This window comes from Scyliorhinus torazame, chromosome 19 (assembly GCF_047496885.1).
Source record: "Scyliorhinus torazame isolate Kashiwa2021f chromosome 19, sScyTor2.1, whole genome shotgun sequence".
NCBI lineage: Eukaryota > Metazoa > Chordata > Chondrichthyes > Carcharhiniformes > Scyliorhinidae > Scyliorhinus > Scyliorhinus torazame.
This window is the reverse complement of record NC_092725.1, coordinates 118,654,435-118,675,896: the sequence shown is the minus strand read 5'-3', so window position 1 is coordinate 118,675,896 and position 21,462 is coordinate 118,654,435. Positions and strand designations below refer to the sequence as shown.

The following is a 21,462-nucleotide window of genomic DNA, read 5'->3' as shown; positions in this document are numbered from 1 at the left end:
ATCAGGAAGAATAGTAAAATAGGGAAACTGATGATAGAACGAGAAACAGCAGAAATGTAATCCTTTAAGTAAAAAGTGGTATTGACTGCCAGCTTGTAGCCAACAAGCCGATGACATACTACTTAGGCAGATAGGAGAAGTTGCACGGAATTATAGCGTGGAGATCCTGGGGAATTTTAATATCTGAAGCGAAAAAGAAATTTGGGCTGAAAATATAAGCAATTTCACGTGCCAGGTTGTAGAGCTCACAAATAAGACCATTCATTCCCTCAGTATTAAGCCAGGGACATGCAGCTCCCTCAGCACACGTGAATAGAAGCTAAAGATTCTGCAGTTTTAATGATCTAACAATCTATGCAATGTAAAGTAAGTCTTGAAATTGTGCATTGCCTAAATGTGTCATGTTGTGATAACTTTTAATAAAATATTAATATCATAAAGCTGACATAGACCAATAGTGTTGTAGTTCATATTTCAAGTTTGCCAAGAGAATCTCAAAATAACATTGTCCAGATGGAAACTGAATGCAATTGGGTTCATATGCTCTGCCCATCAGTGACAAGCAACCCTTCCCAGTGGTCGACGTAGGGAACCTCATTGTAATAAATAAGCATATGATTATCAGGCCCATACGTCAGAATCAACTCCCCACAACAAAAAAATCCATCCGCGGCAGCATGACGTATGACTGGTCTCAGAAGGCGTGCACCAGGTGAGCAGCACACCCAGGGGAGCTCAGAGGTGTGTGCTGCATTGGGGGTAGATGGGGGGGTCAGGCCAGGGTAGTGCCCGGGAGGTGCCAGTGTAGTGTCAGGAGGTGGCGAGGGGGGATGGGGGAGGGAACATTGCCACACGCAGCTTTAACGCCACTTTTCCCACCTGAAGTCGGCCTTTGCCGATATCAGAGAAAATCCCGGCCATTGTTGGAAAGTTCTCTGAGTGTGCTCAAGAGAGTGAAGAAATGAAATTCTCCAGCTGCAAAATAGATGGCATTGCACCCGTTTTACGGTGTCAAGTGGGAACCTGAAGATCCAATTTGACAGGTGGCATGCACGCATTCTCTCCATGATGAAATTGTGCCACGTGCCCTCTTGATAAAGGCTCCTTCATTAGGGTGCAAGCCTGACACAATCATTAGTCCCATTGCATATCTTCACAGTGATGCAGAAAACCACTGAAGAATGCATGGACATATTGGATTTTTAAATAAGACATGTGTTTTTAAAAATGGACATGCAATATAAAGATGGCTAAGGATGTAATTTCTGACAATGTAAATTCAGCCACTGTCTGAATTGCTCCAGTGTGGATTATACTATGAAAGAGACAATGGAGCATGATACCCTTGTCTCAGACAGACATTTCAAAGGAGGAAGCCGTGCAAACATGAACTGCCATCTCCTGTGGAGATAATGGAAACTGATTACCCTCTCAGCAGGAATCAAATCCTGTTAAGTGATGTCACAGACCATCTTCCACAAATACGCAGGAGACTGGGATTACAAAAGGCAGCTGCAAAATCTGATATGTGGATTTGTACTGAGTATGACACAGAAGCAAGGAAAGACAGCAGCAGTCACCCCTTCAAAAGTTTGGAGGCATCATCTTTCTCTCTCTTATTGCTGGAGCAAGCAAAGTCACAGCTGAAAAGGAAGCAGGACAGCTTCTCAGCTAACTATACGACCCAGGAATCTCAAAACCAACTATTCAACTGCTGAAGTCGGAACTACTGGAATCACCAGTCTCAAATGGCTGTAACATTTCACCAGCTACTCCTCACGGACAAGTCAACGACGAAACCGTATATCATTTTTTCTTATTTTTTTCGGACTCACTTCTCATTCCTAATCTGTGGGAACGTGTGTGCAGGCATGTTATTACATTCCTCGTCTTTAGTATAGCTAATAAACTCACTCTTTAACTCACTCAGCCTGGGTAAACTGACTTCTTTTAAAACATAAATACATGAGAACTGGGAAAAGGGATCCGCAAGGGAAGTGATCATTTTTATAAGTAATCTTGTTGGGACGAGAGGATGGGTTTGAATGAAGAAAGGGAGCCAGTTCATCCCTCCTCACCTGGGGGCATAACAGGCTGGAGGTATCCCATCCGGAATTTAACATTTTAGGGCTTGTGTCAAGATATTTCCCACCGTGGGGATGGAGGGTGACAAATTTGGTAACATCATCAGGGGACAGGACGTAACATTATGTAAATGTGGGGGCCTAGTATCTATCAGAGACCCTCTTTGTAAAATTGGATTGCACCTGACCACAGCATTTGCCATGTATGCTGTGGTCAGTTTGTTCGGGGACTTGGCTGCCAATATGGCAGGCCCGACGGGGACCACCACTGGAAAGGTAATTTGATTTTGTTCACTTATTCTAGAGGCAGGTGGTGGAGGAGTACTCCTCCTGTCACCGCTTTAAGGCCGTGGGCCACTACCAGCTGCATTTGACCTAAACCCCAGCCCCCATCCTCCTCCCAACTGCTGCTTCCACCCCAAGACAGTTGTTGCTTCAAGGTGGGGGTCATGACCCACGGGTGGGTCGTGGTTAGGTGTCGGGAGGGTCACGGAGCCAGCCGTCGCAGCGTTCCCGATCGCGGGAATTCATGCGAGTGGCTTTGAAAATGGCGGCCGCGAACAGCAAAAAAACTGCAGGCGTATTGCGCATGAGTGTACGCTCATCAGTGCACATGCGGCCCGGGAGCGTTGGGACCTGAACCCGGGGTCAAAGTGCGATCGCGGCAAGGCGGCGGCTGACTGTGTGGTGATCACCGATGATGAACAAAGCTATGACTTTGACCTGTTTTGAATCCCTAAACATTCCTGTGATGATCTGGGGAGAGTATATATTTCTCATGGTTTAATCGTGGACAGAACTGAACGTTTGGCAAGGGATATAATGAATGCCATGGGTAATCATCACATCGTCTCCCTCTAGGTACTGAAGGGGGGCTATAAGTTTTTTGCTGACCTTTTAGACTACATTAAAGCATTAAATCAAAACAGTGAGTCGTCAGTCCCAATGACGGTGGGCTTCATCCGCCTGAAGAGTTACTGTCATGATTAGTCAACAGGGGAGCTACTCAGAGTTTACGAACTGAGGTACGAAATCCACGCTCTCATCCTGTGAACCTGATTGGAGTGAGATCATGAGGACCAAGCAGGCTAACCTCTCGCATTAAAGATAAGCGAAAATGGTGAATCGCGAATGTCGGCCGGTGTGGGTCACGAAGATCTGCCAGTGTGGGTCGCAAAGTTCAGCCAGCGTAGGTCCCGAAGTTCAGCTGGCGTGGGCCCTGAAGGTTGGCCGGCTGGTAAAAATGGGTCCCCAGAGAAAAGTTTGAAAAACACTGGCTTACGTTGTTTGGGGCTGGTAAGATGTCTTTGGGGCTGAAATTGGCGCCAGCAGGTTACCAATAATAAGCAAATGAGGCAGACAGAACAACTTGCAGTGGAACCGACTCACTTCATCTCTCGGCTCTCATATTTTGACACCAGACATCCTACTCTGGAAATCTAGTTGGCAAATGTGTTTTGTTGAAAGCAATGGTGAATTCTTTTATATCGCAATCTATTCCAAACTGAATGATTCTATTGTAGCCAGTATGCGATCATAGAATCATAGAATCCCTACAGTGCAAAAGGAAGGCATTCAGCCCATCGAGTCTGCAATGACCCTCCGAAAGAGCACTTTACCTAGGCCTACTCCCCCGCCCTATCTCCGCAACCCCGTAGCCCCATCTAACCCGCACATCTTTGGGCACTAAGGAGCAATTTTATCATGGCCAATCCACCTAACCTGCACATCTTTGGACTGTGGGAGGAAATTGGAGCTCCCACAGGAAACCCACGCACACACGGGGAGAACGTGCAAACTCCACACAGACCGGAACACAAACTCCACCCAAGGCCAGAATTGAACCTGGGTCCCTGGCGCTGTGAGAGAGCAGTGCTAACCATTGTGTCACCACTGACCAGCTTTTCTACAGAACCTACAGAATTTCAAACAATGTTTGTGGAATAAATTATCTCGTGAATCCTATGGTGGTATTCAGCACACCTGCTGGCCTTCTCCATCCTTGTTGGAAGTGGAAAATATGAATAAACGTTTGCAAGTCATCATTTTGATAAGCACAGAGCTCTTCTTATGTATATTAACTGAAAAATGCTGCCTTTGAAGTCTCAGATCTAATCGGATCTAAGTGAGCAAAATAGCACAGAAAGGGATTCTGCTGTTTGTATTATGAACCATTTCAACGCAGAGGATCATCTCAATATAAATATAGACTGTCACCATATTTGTTTCCAGACAGTAGCATCCTCATGTTGTATTATCATCAACTAATAATGGTTTTTATTTGCAAATAAAATTGACTGTAGCCACTAGTCATTCAGCGGGGTATGATGCGTTCATTTATTTTGCACTTCTAACTTTTCTACTGAGCTTCCAATTTAGATGTTAACATATTGCAAAACAAAATTACTGATCATCACAGAAAGGACAGAAGAACATCCTGCCAGCAGTTTGATTGCTTGAGTTCCTGCCGCAATGAAGCAGGCAGTGTCGGTTGTGCAGGTTGTTGAAATACAAATATGTAAACAATGGGGAGACACATCAAAACTGCAACTGGAAAGAGGAATGGGGAACCCATATCATTCTGCACATTCGGAAGTATCATTTGTTTCGTACATTTTGATCATTTGGGTGACAATATTTGTGTGGGCACTTTTGGTTTACGATGTAGGTTTCACTGTTTATAACTCTTGGGAATTTTTAATATTATTCAGACAATAAAAAGGTAAGAATGTGCTGTTCAGTAACTTCATATTGTTCGATAAGTCAGATAACCTCGTGACTCAGGTAAATTTACACCAAACCTCAGTTCGGTGGGCCCGGAATTGAATTCGCGATCACAACCATCATTTAAATTTGTTTGCTTTCTTTGAGCCAACATCTGGAGCAACTTAACTGAGTGCAGGAAGTGGGGTGGGGTGGGGTGGCGTGGGTTGTACACAGGACGATATTAAAGCACAAAAGCAAAGTACTGCAGATACTGGAAATCTGAACTAAAAACAGAAAATGGTGGAAATACTCAGCATCAGTGGAGGGTAAAATAGATTTAACAGAGTTTCCGATGAAAGGCCAGGGGCAGGATTCTCCGATCCCTCACTGGGTCGGCGAATCGGCAGGGGGGTGCAAATCCCACCACGCCCCTCCAATGCCGGGCCGCCGATTCTCCAGCGACTGGAGAATCGGCGCCAATGGCGTTGGCACGGTCGCCGCAGCGCTGGTCGGATGCCACTGAACATGCACCCCCCCCCCCCCCAGTGATTCACCGCGCTCGACGGGCCGAGTCCTGCCGGTGTTGTTCGTGTGTGGTCCTGCCCGGTGGGACCATGGTGTTCTGGCTGCGGGGGCCGTCCTGGTGGGGGGGTGGTTGTATCCGCCTCCGGGGGTCCTCCACGGTGGCCTGGCCTGCGATCGGGTGCTACCGATCGGCGGACGGGTTAATTCCAGAGGGAACCTATGTTCCTCCGCGCCAGGCCCCAATAGGGCTCCACCATGTTATGTGGGGGTGGCGCGGAGTCGGCAACCCACCCGCATGCGCGTACCCGCGCCAGCCGTGGCACGCATGCGCGGACCCGCACTGGCCATGCTGGGGCCATGCCGGCGCAGGTCCGCGCATGCGCGCCACTGAGCTGCGTGAAGCGCTCCAGTGCTATGTTGGCCCCCTGTGAGTTGGGGGATCGCTGCTCCTAGCGGCCAGATGATGCCATCGTAAAACGCTCCGGGGTTTACAACGGTGTCAACACTCTGCCGCTAAAACGGAGAATCCCGCCCCAGGGGTCTGAAGTGTCAACTCTTTCACTCTCCACAGATGCTGCCTGACCTGCTGAGTATTTTCAGTGCTTGGTTGATTTATTTCAGATTTTCAGCATTTGCAGCATTTTGCTTTTGCATCAAAGAGATGGACATGGCATGCTGGTGAGGATTGGAAATACAATTCCGCAGCTCACCCTGTCTATCTATGCCGAGAGCGGGGAATATTAAATCAATATAACAATAAAGTTTGCTTCAAAATAATTCATATTTCAGAAATGGAGAAAATTAACATTTGACCACATCTTCAATCTGGCATTTGTTCATTTCCAGTGGTTCGAGTTCAATAACCAGAATTAATTTACAGATGGGCGTAATTTTCGTCAGTCAGAAACATAAGCAAGCCTACTTATATCATCGTTTTAAGAGACCATCAGTTATACTGACATTACTATAAATTACTATTGCTCAGTCGGATAATTCTGCCAATTTTCAAAGGGAAATAGATTGTGGTTTATCACATTCCCTCTCAGATTAAATCAGTTCAAACTAGAGACAGTCATTGATATTATGCGATCTGAGCAGTGAGATGTATACGTTATTTGTGTGTTTCAACCAGCAAATTAACTCAGAATTGACTGGGTTTTCCATCATGGTCTGGTGTAGCTTAGGGTTGTCGAGCACATCCAAGAGCAGCGTAAGCTTTACTAAAACACCTACAAAAGTTATAAATGATTTTTCAGGCAGGTTACGTCACAGTATTTAGTATAACTTCTGCAAGCGGCTTCTACACCAAATGGAGAATGAGATCTTCGTGCACACAGTCAAATCCCTAAGTGTTTGTTCATTTTGGATAAAGCATCACACACTGCGTCGAGATCACTTTGGATGTCTTGAACAACTCTTTCAATGACTGTGGAATCCTTGAGCATTTCAATGCTTTGGGTATATGGGTTGTAGTGTACACAATATGGGCGTTTGAGTGATTTTGAAAATTCCCTGAAAAAATAAAATGTGCGATTTGTAATCAAGTTCCGTTAGAATTGCATCTAAAATAGTTTCACAAGTAATGCTGGGTAGCAGGAATGCAAGAAGTTAGGAAGCATTTCATGAGAAAAGGCCACTTGTGCCATCAAGTCAGCTCCTTCTACAGACCATGTACAGCCTGCCCTATAATGCACTCTTTCCCACCTGCTTAATCTCCTGAAAACATGCCCCGCCCCCACCCCCATGTCACAGGAAAGCCTAGCATCCATAGTTGCCCTTGAGAAGCTGGTGGTGAGCCACCTTTTTGAGTCACTGCAGTCCCTGTGGTGTAGGCACACCCGCAGTGCAGTTACATTAGGAGTTCCAGGTATTTTACCCAGCAAAGGTCACTATTCAATTGCCTTCCAATTCAGGCAGCTATCTTTCAAGGGCACCAGATGCTCGGCCATGAGTAAGAGAGCTATTGTATCTTACAGAGGCTGTTCAGCACAGGGCTAAATCGCTGGCTTTGAAAGCAGACCAAGGCAGGCCAGCAGCACGGTTCAATTCCCGTAACAGCCTCCCCGAACAGGCGCCGGACTGTGGCGACTAGGGGCTTTTCACAGTAACTTCATTTGAAGCCTACTTGTGACAATAAGCGATTTTCTTTCTTTCAGAGTATTAACTCAACTCAGTCCTAAAACCTCCACAACCTCTCACTTCTATAAATGGGAATATCTATCCACGGAGTCCAAGTTCTAAACATGATAACAAAGTAATAAGCTAGTAAAATTCAAATGTTCGAAGGCTGATTGGCAGCAGCCTTGCCATTGCCCTACTAGCACTTGGCAGTAAATTATCCTGTCCTCTGACAGTAAAATGCAATCTGTGCTGGCTAGGTTTGATGAGGATCACTGGAAGTCCCTAGGGAATGGGAGAGAAAACATGTCAGAGAAAGATCCTTTCCTCCATCCCTCAACCACAGAACTGTGAGGGACAGGTTGACGACCAAAAAGAGAAAGACAGATCACAAATAAAAACATAAAATGCTGGAAAATGTCAGCAGGTCTGGCAGGATCTGGGGAAAGAGGGACAGAGTTAACGTTTCAAGCGCATGTGGCTCTTCTACAGAACTTTGAGTCACATTGAACTTGAAACGTTAGCCCTGATCCTCTCATAACAGATGCTGCCAGTCCTCCTTGGTTTACTTTGCAGCATTTTCTGGTTTTAGTTCAGATTGCCAGCATCCGCAGTATTTTAGCATTTATTTTAAACGGATTACCAGCCCCTTCAAGCACGCAGTCATGTTTAACTTTCAGCGTGAGGTATAACTTTCAAATGAAACAAATGGGCTTCGGTCCAAATGGTTTGTTAGGTCTGCAACCACACCATCTGGTGGATTAAAAAGAGAGCGGCGCATCAGTATCCATGAAAATAACTAGACGGCGGACCAGCCCTCCGTAGAACAGGAATCACACAGATTGAGAGTGACCTCCTGGGGAGGAGGGAGGGAGAAAATAGGAGAGAGCAAGAAAGATAAAGGAGCAGTACTTCTTTGTTAACATCAATATTATGTTAATGGTTGAATGAACAATTAGTGCCCACAAAAATGCAATAAAGCAGATTGGAAGTATTTCTTTTTTTCTAAAAGATTATTTTCTTCAGCCTCTGGTCTGACATTAAGTTCACCAGGCCTTTGCTGAATAGCTGGATAACAACTGTCAGTACACCCTCACAATAAACAAAGGAACGCAGATTTGGGAATGGTCTATTCAACTCCTCAAGTCGACTTCATTTGCCATTTCTGAAAGAGAATTCCAAACTTCTAACACCTTTCCCCATGTAGCAGTGTTTCCTCATATCATTCATGAAAGGTCTGGCTCCAATTTATAGACTTAAGTCCTCTGGTCCCTAGACTCACAAACCAGCGGAAATGGTTTCTCTCTATCTAGTCTGTCTGTTTTCCTTAATATCTTGGAAACTATGCTTACATTGCCCCCTAACCTTTTACATTTTGGGAACACGTCACTAATTTATGTGATCTCACCTTGTAATTGAGCCCTTGAAGTCCAGTTCTCATTCTGGCAATAAAATGCTGCATTTCCTCCAAGGTCAGGAAATGCTTCAGGAATGGTGCCCTGATCTGTGGGTAGAACTTATGTAGAACTTAAGTTCGCAGATGACACAAAAATCGGTAGGGTGGTAAATGGTGATGAGGTTAGCCGTAGTCTGCAGGAGGATATCAATGGACTGGTCAGGTGGACCGATCAGTGGCAAATGGAATTCAACCCAGGAAAATGTGAGATGATGCACTTGAGAAAGGCTAACTAGGTAAAGGATTACACTATGAATGATAAGGCCCAGAAAGTACTAAACAATAGAGGGATCTCTGTGTGCATATCCACAGATCCCTGAAAGGTGGCAGAGCAAATAGATAAGGTAGTTAAGAAGGCAGATGAGATACTTGACTTTATTAACCGAGGCATAGAAAACAAGAGCAGGGAGGTCATGCTGTAAAAATGCTGCCTAGGCCACAACTGGGGTAATCCGTGCCATTCCAGTCACCATATTATAGGAAGTTGTGATTGCACTGGAGAGGGTAAAGATGAGATTTACCAGGATGCTGCCTGGGCTGGACGGTCTGAGCAAGTGGATAGGCTGGGGCTGTATTCCTTAGAGCAGCAAAGGTTGAGAAGGGACCTCATAGAGGTGCATAAGATTATGAGGGGCACTTTTTCCATCAATGAAAGGGTCAATGAGAGGGCACAGATTTAAGGTCAGAGGTAGAAGGCTAAGAGGGGAGATGGGGGGAAAGGGTGGTGGGAGTCTGGAACTCGCTGCCTGAAAGGGTGGTTGAGCCAGAAAATCTCATAACATTCAAGATGTTTATCGACAATCATGTACACGGCCATAACCTCGAGGGCTATGGGATAAGTTGCAGGAAAATGGGATTAGTGCAGTCATATCTTTGTCGACCGGGGTGAGTCGACTATGGATGTGGTGTACCTAGGGTTATGTATATCATGACTTCTATCCCCTTGCATTCTAGTCCTCTAGATAAAAAGAGCACAATTTTACCATCGCGTTGCACCCAGCATCGATCTGGGCGCATCAAGGGAGTGGCCCAGATCGTGCTTCGTGCTGCGTGCAATCTGGATCATGCCTTCACTGGACATGACCTAGATAATTGTATTTAAATGAGACATTGTTCAAATATGCGCAACCTACTTGAGGCACATTCTCCTGGAACTCGGGAGTCACCGGCTGCACTGGTGAGGCCTCACTGTTTAGTACTGGTCTCCACAAGTGGAGACCAGGCAAGATGGCCACACCAGGCATCGTAGAGGCCATTGGAGCCCCCTGGAAGTACAGGGTCAGGTCAGGGCAGTACCCTGGCACTCCTCCTGGCATCTGGGTAGCAAGGCATTGCCAACCTGTCCAGTTGGCACTGCCAAGATGCCAGGGGTATGGCCTGGGTGCCAGGCTGGCAGTGACCAGATGCCAGATTGACAACACCAAGGATCGGTGCCTGAGGGGGACATGCCCATGAAAGATGGTGTGGAGGAAGGGGTATAAAGGGGCTTCTGATACGTTTTGGGGTGAAATGGGGGTAGGCGCCCTCAATGACCCCATAGCAGCATTTCCTCACTTGGGGGAGGTGGGGATATTGCCATGCCTGAAGGGAGTCACATTGCCCATGGGTGGAGGTTGTGGGGGACCCTCAAACACACTTAGAGAACAGGGCACCCTTTCAAAATGACGCCCTGATCTCTGAGAAGCCGGGCTCGCGGGCGAGTTCAGCTCCCCACTGCGAATAGAATTCTCAGCGTGGGCTAGACTGGGGCAGAAAATCTCCAAGGCTCAAAAAATGACTAAGTGTTGCTGAATTAAGGTCTGGATCTCACCCAAAAGGCTGGCGGGAAACACCCCACCAAACACACCCGAGAAGACACAAAGGGCGGGATTCTCCAGCCGCGCCAGACCGGTGACTGGAAATTCCCGCCCAATCTCAATGGACCTTCACGTGGTCTGCATCCCGCCTGTGGCAATCTTGCAGCGGGCGGGGAGGAACAATCCAGCCCAAAGGTTTTTGGGTGAATTGTACCCAAAAGCTATTATTTCATTAGCTCTTTTGATTAATTTTAGTACCTGTTATTGACATTTTAGTGATCTATCCATGGACCACCATCTCATGGCTGATCTGATCTTTTGGCGCAACACCACTTTCCCGCCTCACCCGGAAGCCTTTGACTCTCAATTGTTAGTCAAGAATCTATCTACTTCCGCCTTCAAAATATGCAATGGCCCGACCTCCACCGTTTTGTCTGGCGTGACCTACCCTTTACAACCACAGCATTTGAATCCTACTCCCTGTGACCTGAGGCAATAATTCTTTTTCTTGTTTACAAAGGAAAGTGAGGGACTGAGTAGAATTGGAATTATTGTCAAAGGGATAGTAGCACTTTATGGCTTAATGCAACAGCAAGCTTCACTGATGTTCCATTTATGAATGTCCAAATTCCTGATGCTCGCTCCCAATATGCAAAGCGGTGTCAAGCCCATTGCCCGTTAAGCAAGGCTGATGCTCTCGTATCATAAATATGGGAGGAAGATAGCTTGAAATTGCTCCATACAACATAGGAAGATCAAACATTTTGTTCATTTAAATCTTATCACTTTTTAAAATAAATTTAGAGTACCCAATTCATTTTTTCTAATTAAGGGGCAATTTAGCGTGGCCAATTCACCTACGCTGCACGTCTTTTTGGGTTGTGGGGATGAAACCCACGGAGACACAGGGAGAATGTGCAAACTCCACACGGACAGTGACCCAGGGCCGGGATTGAACCTGGGTCCTCAGTGAAGTGAAGCAGCAGTGCAAACACTGTGCCACCGTGCTGCCCCTTTTAAATTTTATCTCACTGATTTCAATTCTCTTTTTTTTCTGCACACCATGACTGAACTTTTTGATCTACCGAAACACTGAGAGACACTGAAGCAGCCAATTGAGCAACTAGCAATAATCATGGTGGGGCAACATCTGGTGATTTTCTAAACTCTGCTAACCATCTGCTGTGAGTTACCAGTTCAGGCTGCAGCTGCCTGCCCAATGCAAAGTTAATGGAATGTGGGAAATAGCCTGAAGCTGCAGCTCTTACAGGATCTGTATAGAAATGTGCAAGAGTAAAAGGGGAAATTTATGGTGGGCGGGGGCATGCACATGAAATAAAATGGCTACCTCCCTGCCCACCACGGAGCTGTCCTCCACATCACGGGGGTAGTTAACGCATCAGACAGCCCACCTGTCCTTGAGCATATTGGCACCCTTCAGTTGTCAATTATAGGACACAATATGACCTCATTCAACCTTCATTTCCATAACCCATTGAACACGGGAAGGTGCTGACCATTCGGGAAGGTGGTGACCATTCGGGAAGGTGGTGAGCATTCGGGAAGGTGCTCACCATTCGGGAAGGTGGTGACCATTCGGGAAGGTGCTGACCATTCGGGAAAGTGGTGACCATTCGGGAAGGTGACGGCCAGCTGGGAAGGTGGTGACCAGCCGGGAAGGTGGTGACCATTTGGGAAGGTGGTGACCATTCGGGAAGGTGGTGACCAGCCGGGAAGATGGTGACCAGCTGTGAAGGTGGTGACCATTCGGGAAGGTGGTGGCCAACCGGAAAGCTGGTGGCCAGCTGGGAAGATGGTGACCAGCCGAGAATGTGGTGACCATTAGGGAAGGTGGCGACCAGCCAGGAAGGTGGTGACCATTCGGGAAGATGTTGGTCAGCCGGGAAGGTGCTGACAATTCGGGAAGGTGGTGGCCAGCTGGGAAGGTGGTGGCCAGATGGGAAGGTGGTGACAATTCGGGAAGGTGGTGACCATTCGGGAAGGTGGTGACCAGCTGGGAAGATGTTTTCCATTCGGGGAGGTGGTGACCATTTGGGAAGGTGGTGACCATTTGGGAAGGTGGTGACCAGCCGGGAAGCTGGTGGCCAGCTGGGAAGATGGTGACCAGCCGAGAATGTGGTGACCATTAGGGAAGGTGGCAACCAGCCAGGAAGGTGGTGACCATTCGGGAAGATATTGGCCAGGCGGGAAGGTGCTGACAATTTGGGAAGGTGGTGGCCAGCTGGGAAGGTGGTGACCGTTCGGGAAGGTGCTGACCAGCCGGGAAGGTGATGGCCAGCCTGGAAGGTGGTGACCATTCGGGAAGGTCCTGACCATTCAGGAAAGTGGTGACCATTCAGGAGGGTGAAGGCCGGCTGGGAAGGTGGTGACCAGCCGAGAATGTGGTGACCATTAGGGAAGGTGGCAACCAGCCAGGAAGGTGGTGACCATTCGGGAAGATATTGGCCAGGCGGGAAGGTGCTGACAATTTGGGAAGGTGGTGGCCAGCTGGGAAGGTGGTGACCGTTCGGGAAGATGCTGACCAGCCGGGAAGGTGATGGCCAGCCTGGAAGGTGGTGACCATTCGGGAAGGTGCTGACCATTCAGGAAAGGGGTGACCATTCAGGAGGGTGAAGGCCGGCTGGGAAGGTGGTGACCAGCCGGGAAGGTGGTGACCATTCGGAAAGGTGGTGACCATTTGGGAAGGTGGTGACCAGCCGGGAAGATGGTGACCAGCTGTGAAGGTGGTGACCATTCGGGAAGGTGGTTCCCAACCAGGAAGCTGGTGGCCAGCTGGGAAGATGGTGACCAGCCGAGAATGTGGTGACCAAAAGGGAAAGTGGCGACCAGCCAGGAAGGTGGTGACCATTCGGGAAGATGATGGCCAGCCGGGAAGGTGCTGACAATTCGGGAAGGTGGTGGCCAGCTGGGAAGGTGCTGACAATTCAGGAAGGTGCTAACCAGCCAGGATGGTGCTGACCATTCGGGAGGTGCTGACCAGCCGGGAAGGTGCTGCCCATTTGGGAAGGTGGTGACCATTCGGGAAGGTGGTGGCCATTCGGGAAGGTGCTGACCATTCGGGAATGTGGTGACCATTCGGGAAGGTGGTGACCAGCTGGGAAGATGTTTTCCATTCGGGAAGGTGGTGACCATTCGGGAAGGTGGTGACCATTCGGGAAGGTGGTGACCTTTCAGGAAGGTGGTGACCAGCCAGGAATGTGCTGACCATTCAGGAAGGTGGTGACCATTTGGGAAGGTGCTGACCATTCAGGAAGGTGGTGACCATTCGGGAAGGTGGTGACCATTCAGGAAGGTGTTGGCCAGCCGGGAATGTGCTGACCATTCGGGAAGGTGGTGACCAGCCGGGAAGGTGCTGACCATTCAGGAATGTGGTGACCATTTGGGAAGGTGGTGACCAGCCGGGAAGATGGTGACCAGCTGTGAAGGTGGTGACCATTCGGGAAGGTGGTGACCATTTGGGAAGGTGGTGACCAGCCGGGAAGATGGTGACCAGCTGTGAAGGTGGTGACCATTCGGGAAGGTGGTGCCCAACCAGGAAGCTGGTGGCCAGCTGGGAAGATGGTGACCAGCCGAGAATGTGGTGACCATTAGGGAAGGTGGCGACCAGCCAGGAAGGTGGTGACCATTCGGGAAGATGATGGCCAGCCGGGAAGGTGCTGACCATTCAGGAATATGGTGACCATTTGGGAAGGTGGTGACCAGCCGGGAAGATGGTGACCAGCTGTGAAGGTGGTGACCATTCGGGAAGGTGGTGGCCAACCGGGAAGCTGGTGGCCAGCTGGGAAGATGGTGACCAGCCAAGAATGTGGTGACCATTAGGGAAGGTGGCGACCAGCCAGGAAGGTGGTGACCATTTGGGAAGATGTTGGTCAGCCGGGAAGGTGCTGACCATTCGGGAAGGTGCTGACAATTCGGGAAGGTGGTGGCCAGCTGGGAAAGTGGTGACCATTCGGGAAGATGCTGACCAGCCGGTAAGGTGATGGCCAGCCTGGAAGGTGGTGACCATTCGGGAAGGTGGTGACCATTTGGGAAGGTGTTGACCATTTAGGAAAGTGGTGAGCATTTGGGAAGGTGGTGACCATTCATGAAGGTGGTGACCAGCTGTGAAGATGTTTTCCATTCGGGAAGGTGGTGACCATTCGGGAAGGTGGTGACCATTCAGGAAAGTGTTGACCATTCAGGAAGGTGTTGGCCAGCCGGGAATGTGCTGACCATTCGGGAAGGTGGTGACCAGCCGGGAAGGTGGTGACCATTCAGGAAGGTGGTGACCAGCGGGGAAGTTGTTTTCCATTCGGCAAACGTGGTGACCATTCGGGAAGGTGGTGACCATTTGGGAAGGTGGTGACCAGCCGGGAATGTGCTGACCATTCGGGAAGGTTGTGACCATTCGGGAAAGTGGTGACCATTCAGGAAGGTGGTGACCATTCGGAAAGGTGGTGACCATTCGGGAATGTGCTGACCATTCAGGAAGGTGGTGACCATTCGGAAAGGTGGTGATCATTCGGGAATGTGCTGACCATTCAGGAAGGTGGTGATCATTTGGGAAGGTGGTTACCATTCGGGAAGGTGGTGACCATTCAGGATTGTGTTGGCCAGCCGGGAATGTGCTGACCATTCGGGAAGGTGGTGACCAGCTGGGAAGGTGGTGACCAGCCGGGAAGGTGGTGACCTTTCGGGAAGGTGGTGATCATTCGGGAAGGTGGTGACCAGCTGGGAGGGTGGTGACCAGCCGGGATGGTGGTGACCTTTCGGGAATGTGGTGTTCAGTCGGGAAAGTGGTGACCAACTGGGAAGGTGCTGACCATTCAGGAAGGTAGTGACCATTCAGGAAAGTGGTGACCATTCGGAAAGGTGCTGACCATTCGGGAAGGTGGTGACCATTCGGGAAGGTGGTGACCATTCAGGAAGGTGGTGACCATTCGGGAAGGTGGTGACCATTCAGGAAGTTGGTGACCATTCAGGAAGGTGTTGGCCAGCCAGGAATGTGCTGACTATTTGGGAAGGTGGTGACCAGCCGGGAAGGTGGCGACTATTCGGGAAGGTGGTGATCATTTGGGAAGGTGGTCAGCAGCTGGGAAGGTGTTGACCAGCCGGGAAGGTGGTGACCTTTCGGGAAGGTGGTGTCCAGTCGGGAAGGTGGTGACCAGCCGGGAAGGTGGTGACCAGCTGGGAAGGTGCTGACCATTCGGGAAGGTGGTGACCATTCAGGAAGGTGGTGACCAGGCGGGAAGGTGGTGACCATTCAGGAAGGCGGTGACCATATGTAAAGGTGGTGTCCAGTCGGGAAGGTGGTGACCAGCCGGGAAGGTGGTGACCATTCGGGAAGGTGGTGACCATGCGTGAAGGTGGTGTCTAGTCGGGAAGGTGGTGACCATTCGGGAAGGCGGTGACCATGCGTGAAGGTGGTGTCTAGTCGGGAAGGTGGTGACCAGCCAGGAAGGTGGTGTCCAGTCGGGAAGGTGGTGACCAGCTGGTAAGGTGGTGACCAGCTGGGAAGGTGGTGACCATTCGGGAAGGTGGTGTCCAGTCGGGAAGGTGGTGACCAGCCGGGAAGGTGGTGGCCACCCCCACAAACTTAACATCTCAGGTTAAAAGTTAGGAAAGAAGGGAAGGATGGTACCCCGTTACGGAGATCACCTGTGTCCATAAGGAGCACTCCCCTCCCAGATGGTATTCCCATTTGTTGCCTCCTCCCACTGAGCCTCTAAAGCCTGACCATCCAGCCCCTCCCCGGTCTCCCGTCATTCGGGCCCCTGAACCCTCCCCGAAGAAAATCCCCAGATCACCTTGAAATTGGTACCTGTTTTTTTTATCTTCCTGGGACTCCTTGTAGTCCCAGCATTGGCCACTACTGTTTTCTGGCGCTGCTGGTACTACTCAGCTGCCTGCCAATCAGCTCACAAAGACAGCACATCCTATGCTCGAGACGCAGATGTCCCATTCTCACCATAAGGCCAGCCCCAGCATATTATCACTGCAGGGTGGCTCATTTTAAAGTCAGCTAGGTGCTGACCAAGTTCTTTACCAGTAGAGGGGTGTGAGGAATATGCCCACTCCCCTTTAAATCTTCAAAAGTTGTGTTTTTATTGAATTCAAATTTCACCATCTGCATGCTGGTATTTGAACTGGGTTATCTTGTGTCTCTGGATTACTAGTCCAATCACAACACTTCCCCAGCCAAGGTGAAGCTAGTCAGCACTGCATTTAAGTAGATAATAAGGTATGCAGGTCGCTAACACTTTCCTCTCACCTAACTGAGGTTTTGTGCTAAGCCTTCACAAAAGAATGATTTACAAACTTCACAATCCGCCCCATACTGGATGAGGGCACACTTTATCACTGCCACTGCAAAGGGGAACAATTATTGCCATTTGGAAAGATAATCCCTCAAAGTTAACCTATCAAGACTTCACCCTGCATGACTCAGGTTAATTTACTCACACGTAAGGTGGGATGCAGAGAGCCACTCCTTTAGATGCTCTTCTAATTTCCAACATCTCAGAAAGACCTCTGCACTTGCAGAATAAAGCAATTTCTAACAGGAGGAATAAGACCAGAAATGGAGGAGGTTCCCCTTTACTGAATACACAGTCAGCAGACACAAGCCAACCTGAACACAGTGGGACCTGAAGGTCAGAAGAGGCTGTGCCATGCTGAATCTGCATGTCAAGTTTAGTACTGTTTCTTTCTTCTTCATCTTCATCTCCTTACACATTTTCTTCACACATGAATAAAATGAGACTGACCACCCAGAATCGACCTAGACACTGGAAGTGACAAAGACGCATTGCCCTCCCGATGCTCCAAAGTCCTCCTCACTAACATCAGGGGGAGGAAGGTTCAGGGTTCTTCCCAAAATTGGGAGAGAAGTACAGACTGGTCAAGACAACCTGATGTAGTCATACTCAACAAACCATACCTTAGAGCCAATGTCTCAGGCACCTCCAACACCATACTTGCCCATCTGCAGGACTGAACCAGGAGAGATGGCAACACAGTGATATCCAGTCAGGGGAAAAGTCCTCAACATCAACCCCATGAGGCCTCACAATATCAGGTCAAATGTAGGTACTGATTACCATCTACCATCCTCCCTCAGCTGATGAATCAGCACACTTCCATGCTGAACACCACTTGGAACAATCACTGACGGAAGCAAAGGTGGGGACTTCACCACGTGAGGCATGAGAGCACCTCTACAGACCGAGCTGGCTGAATCCTGAAGGGCATACTTGCTGAGCTGGGGCTGCAGCAGGTGGTTAGAGAACCCATGAGTGGGAAAAATCTATTTGACCCCATCCTCATCAACCTGCACACCACAGATGTAACTATTCATGACAGTATCGGTACAAGTGACTATCGCAATCCCATCACTGAGCCTACACCCTCCATCATGCTGAGTGGGACTGTCACCAAAGAAAATGGGATTGATTCAGAACCGATTCAGAACAGCACAAAAATGGGCCTCCTTGAGGCACCAGGATCAGCAGCAGAATTGTATTCAACCTCAATCTGTAATGTCATGATAAGGCATGTCCCTCACTCTATCATTATCATCAAGCCAGAGAATCAACCCTGGTTCAATGAGGAGTGTAGGAGGGCATGCAAGGAGCAGCACCAGGCATACCTAAAAAAAGTGAGGTGCCAAACTGCAGAAACTATAACAAGCCTCCTACTGATGTCACAGACGCCAGTCTTCAGAGAATTCGATTCACGCCATATAATATCAAAATATGGCTGAAGGCACTATATACCACAAAGGCTATGGACTCTGACAACACCTCACCAATAGTACTGAAGACTTCTTTTCCAAAACTAGATGTGCTCTGAGACAAGCTGCTCCAATACAGCCAACATTGCTCGGGCATGTCGTGTTCACAATATTATGATGATGGAGAAAAAACATTGGAATTATACACGGAAATATTGGACTTTAAAAAGACCTAAGTTTTATATGTTTTTAAAATGGCCACAGACCCTGAAGATGGCTGAGAATGTACCACTAGCCACTGACAGGAATGGCGACAGAGTCTTTCTCCAAGGAACAAGGAACAACCTCCATGAGGTTCCAGACAAGGAAATTCTAAAAGAATCCAAAGATTGATTGCCATCTCTGGTAAAGACATTGGAACATAATGGCTATCTTACCGAAAGACTCTGAGTAGAATTGCCTGGACCGACAAGTGGCATCCAAATTGAATGTACAAGGACGCGGGTTAAAAGTCAGCGAAGAGTGCTGCCCAGTGTGTGTCTCTCTGCCTGTCGTGCTGTGTGTGTATGAGAAAAGCAGCTGGAGGTTTTCAACTCTGAAGGTGACACTGAAACTGAGGCAGGGCCCCTGAAAAATTGCCATATTTTACAGGAACATCTAAAGCTCTCTCTCTGACTGTGAAAGTCGATCAGCCAGAAGAAGGATCGCCGCTGGAAAAACAAGTGAAATCTCTCCACCGAACTGCAGAACATCTGAACCGAAGAATCTACTACTGCAATCAACTTGTTTTGGCCGCAACACATCTACTCCTTGCAACTCAAGGACTGTTCCATATCTCCTTTCATTCATATCCACTTACTATTGGACTCCGTTCTTACTACTATCCATACGAATGTAGTTGTGTGTGGTTTACAATTTCTCCATACCCTTTTAGTAGGATCATAGAAACGTTACAGCAAAGAAGGAGACCATTCAGCCCATCTTGTCTGTGCCAGCCCAATGACACCAGGTGCCCTTTCTAATCCCATCTTCCTGCACCCGGTCCATAACCCTGTAGCTTAGAGCACTTAAGGTTCAGGTCTAGGTACTTATAAAAAGAGTTTAGGGTCTCTGCCTCCACCACCAACTCGGACAGTGAATTCCAGACTCCCACTATCCTCTGCGTAAAAAAACTTCTTTCTCATGTCTCCTCTACCCCTGCCTCTTATCTTGAATCAATTTCCCCTGGTTCTAGAATTCCCCACCAAGAGAAACAACTTTATCCTGTCCACTCTTTCACTCCCCTCATAATTTTGTACACCTCAATTAAGTCACCACTCAGCCGTCTTTGTCCCAAAGAAAATAATCTCAAACTATTTAATCTCTCCTCGTAGTTACACCTTTCTAGCCCTGGTAACATTCTTGTAAACCTCCTCTGCACTCTCTCCAGAGCAATTACATCTTTACTGTAATGTGGTAAACAGAACAGGAAATAATACTCCAGTTGTGGCCTCACCAGTCTTTTATACAATTCAACATAATATCTTACTTTTATATTCTATACCTCTGGCAATGAAGGAGAGCATTCCATGTGCTTTCCTAACAACCTTGTCTACTTGAACTGCTATCTTTAGCGACCTGTGTACTTTTACGCCAAGATCTCTCACTTCAGCTACCCCTCTTAGTATATTCCCATTTATTATGTACTCCCTGTAACTGTTAGACCTCCCTAAAGGCATGACCTCACACTTTTCTGTGTTAAATTCCATCTGCCACTTTATCTCCCTCTCCACCAATCCATCTTTATCATTCTGGGATTGTAGCTATCCTCTGCACTGCCCACCACTCGGCCAATCTTTGTTCGCTGGCAAGTTTCCCAACAGTAGTTAATAAATTTGCTGTATCTTAACTTAAGAAAGCCTGGTTCAATTGGCTCCTTTTCAAACATGACGATTGGGTCTGGAAAGGTATCCAAGGAAACCTTGTTTTAGATGAAACCTTTATTGCTACCAGCAGAGGATGTGTTGAATAAAGACACGGAACCAGTTATCCCTCCTCATCCAGGTTTGTACCATTTGGGGGTATCCCGACCAGATGGTGACAAATCGAAGGGTCTCGTCCTGATCAACAACTTTTGGGGAACCTTACCTGGGGCTGGTAGCAACAACAAAACTTCAATCCAGCCAATTACCACCCCATCAGTCTGCTCTTGGTCATCTGCAAAGTGATGGAACGTGCTGTTGATAGAGCTATCAAATAGCATTTACTAAATAACTACCTGCTCGCTCACCAATGTTCAGTGTGAGTTCAGCCAGGGTCACTCATTACAGCCTTGGTCCAAACGTTGATAAAAGAGCTGAACTTCAGGGGTGAGGCGAGAGTGACTGCCGTTGACATCAAGGCAGTATTTAACCGAGTGATGTCAAGGAGCACTGGAAAAATTGCATCAGTAGAAAACTGGGGGGGAAACACTCCACTGGCTGGAGCATATCTGACAAAAAAGGTTGATGTGGTGGTTGGAGGCCAATCATCTCAGTCCCTGGACATCATTGAAGGTGTTCCTTAGGGTAGTACCCAAGACCCAACCATCATCAGCTGCTTCATCAATGACATTCCTCCATCACAAGGTCAGAAGGAGGGATGTTCACTGATAATTCGATAATGTTCAACGCAATTCGTGATTCCTTAAATACTGACGCAGTCCATGACCATATACAGCAAGATCTGAATAACATGCAAGCTTGGGCTGACAAGTGGAATGGATCATTCGTGATACACAAATGTCATTGATCAGAAGCTTAACTGGACCAGCTAGATAAATACTGTGGCTGCAATAATAGGTCAGAAGCTGGGAATTCCGTGATGGGTAACTCATCTCCTGACCACTATCTACAAAGCACAAGTCAGGAGTGTGATGGAATACTCTCCACTTGCTTGGCTGAGAGTGATGACAACAACACTCAAAAAGCTCAACACCATCCAGAACAGAGCAACCTGCTTGACTGGTACCCCATCCACTACCTTAAAGATTCACTCCCTCCACTACTGGCACTTTATGGCAGCAAT

General features: G+C 48.1%; 1 protein-coding gene across 3 annotated transcripts in view; it reads right to left on the bottom strand.

The window, feature by feature from the left end:
• Positions 1-21,462, bottom strand: part of LOC140396469 (tryptophan 5-hydroxylase 2-like) — an 84,573-nt gene that overhangs the window by 12,364 nt on the left and 50,747 nt on the right. For 2 of the 3 annotated variants that reach the window (XM_072485119.1, XM_072485116.1), the window contains one exon: positions 4,398-6,827. The exons of the other annotated variant lie outside the window; for it this stretch is intronic. In XM_072485119.1, coding sequence (XP_072341220.1) covers positions 6,653-6,827 — 175 coding nt within the window. In that variant the 3' untranslated portion in view covers positions 4,398-6,652. Of the gene's footprint in view, positions 1-4,397; positions 6,828-21,462 lie in introns of those variants that run through there. 3 annotated transcript variants of the gene reach the window in all.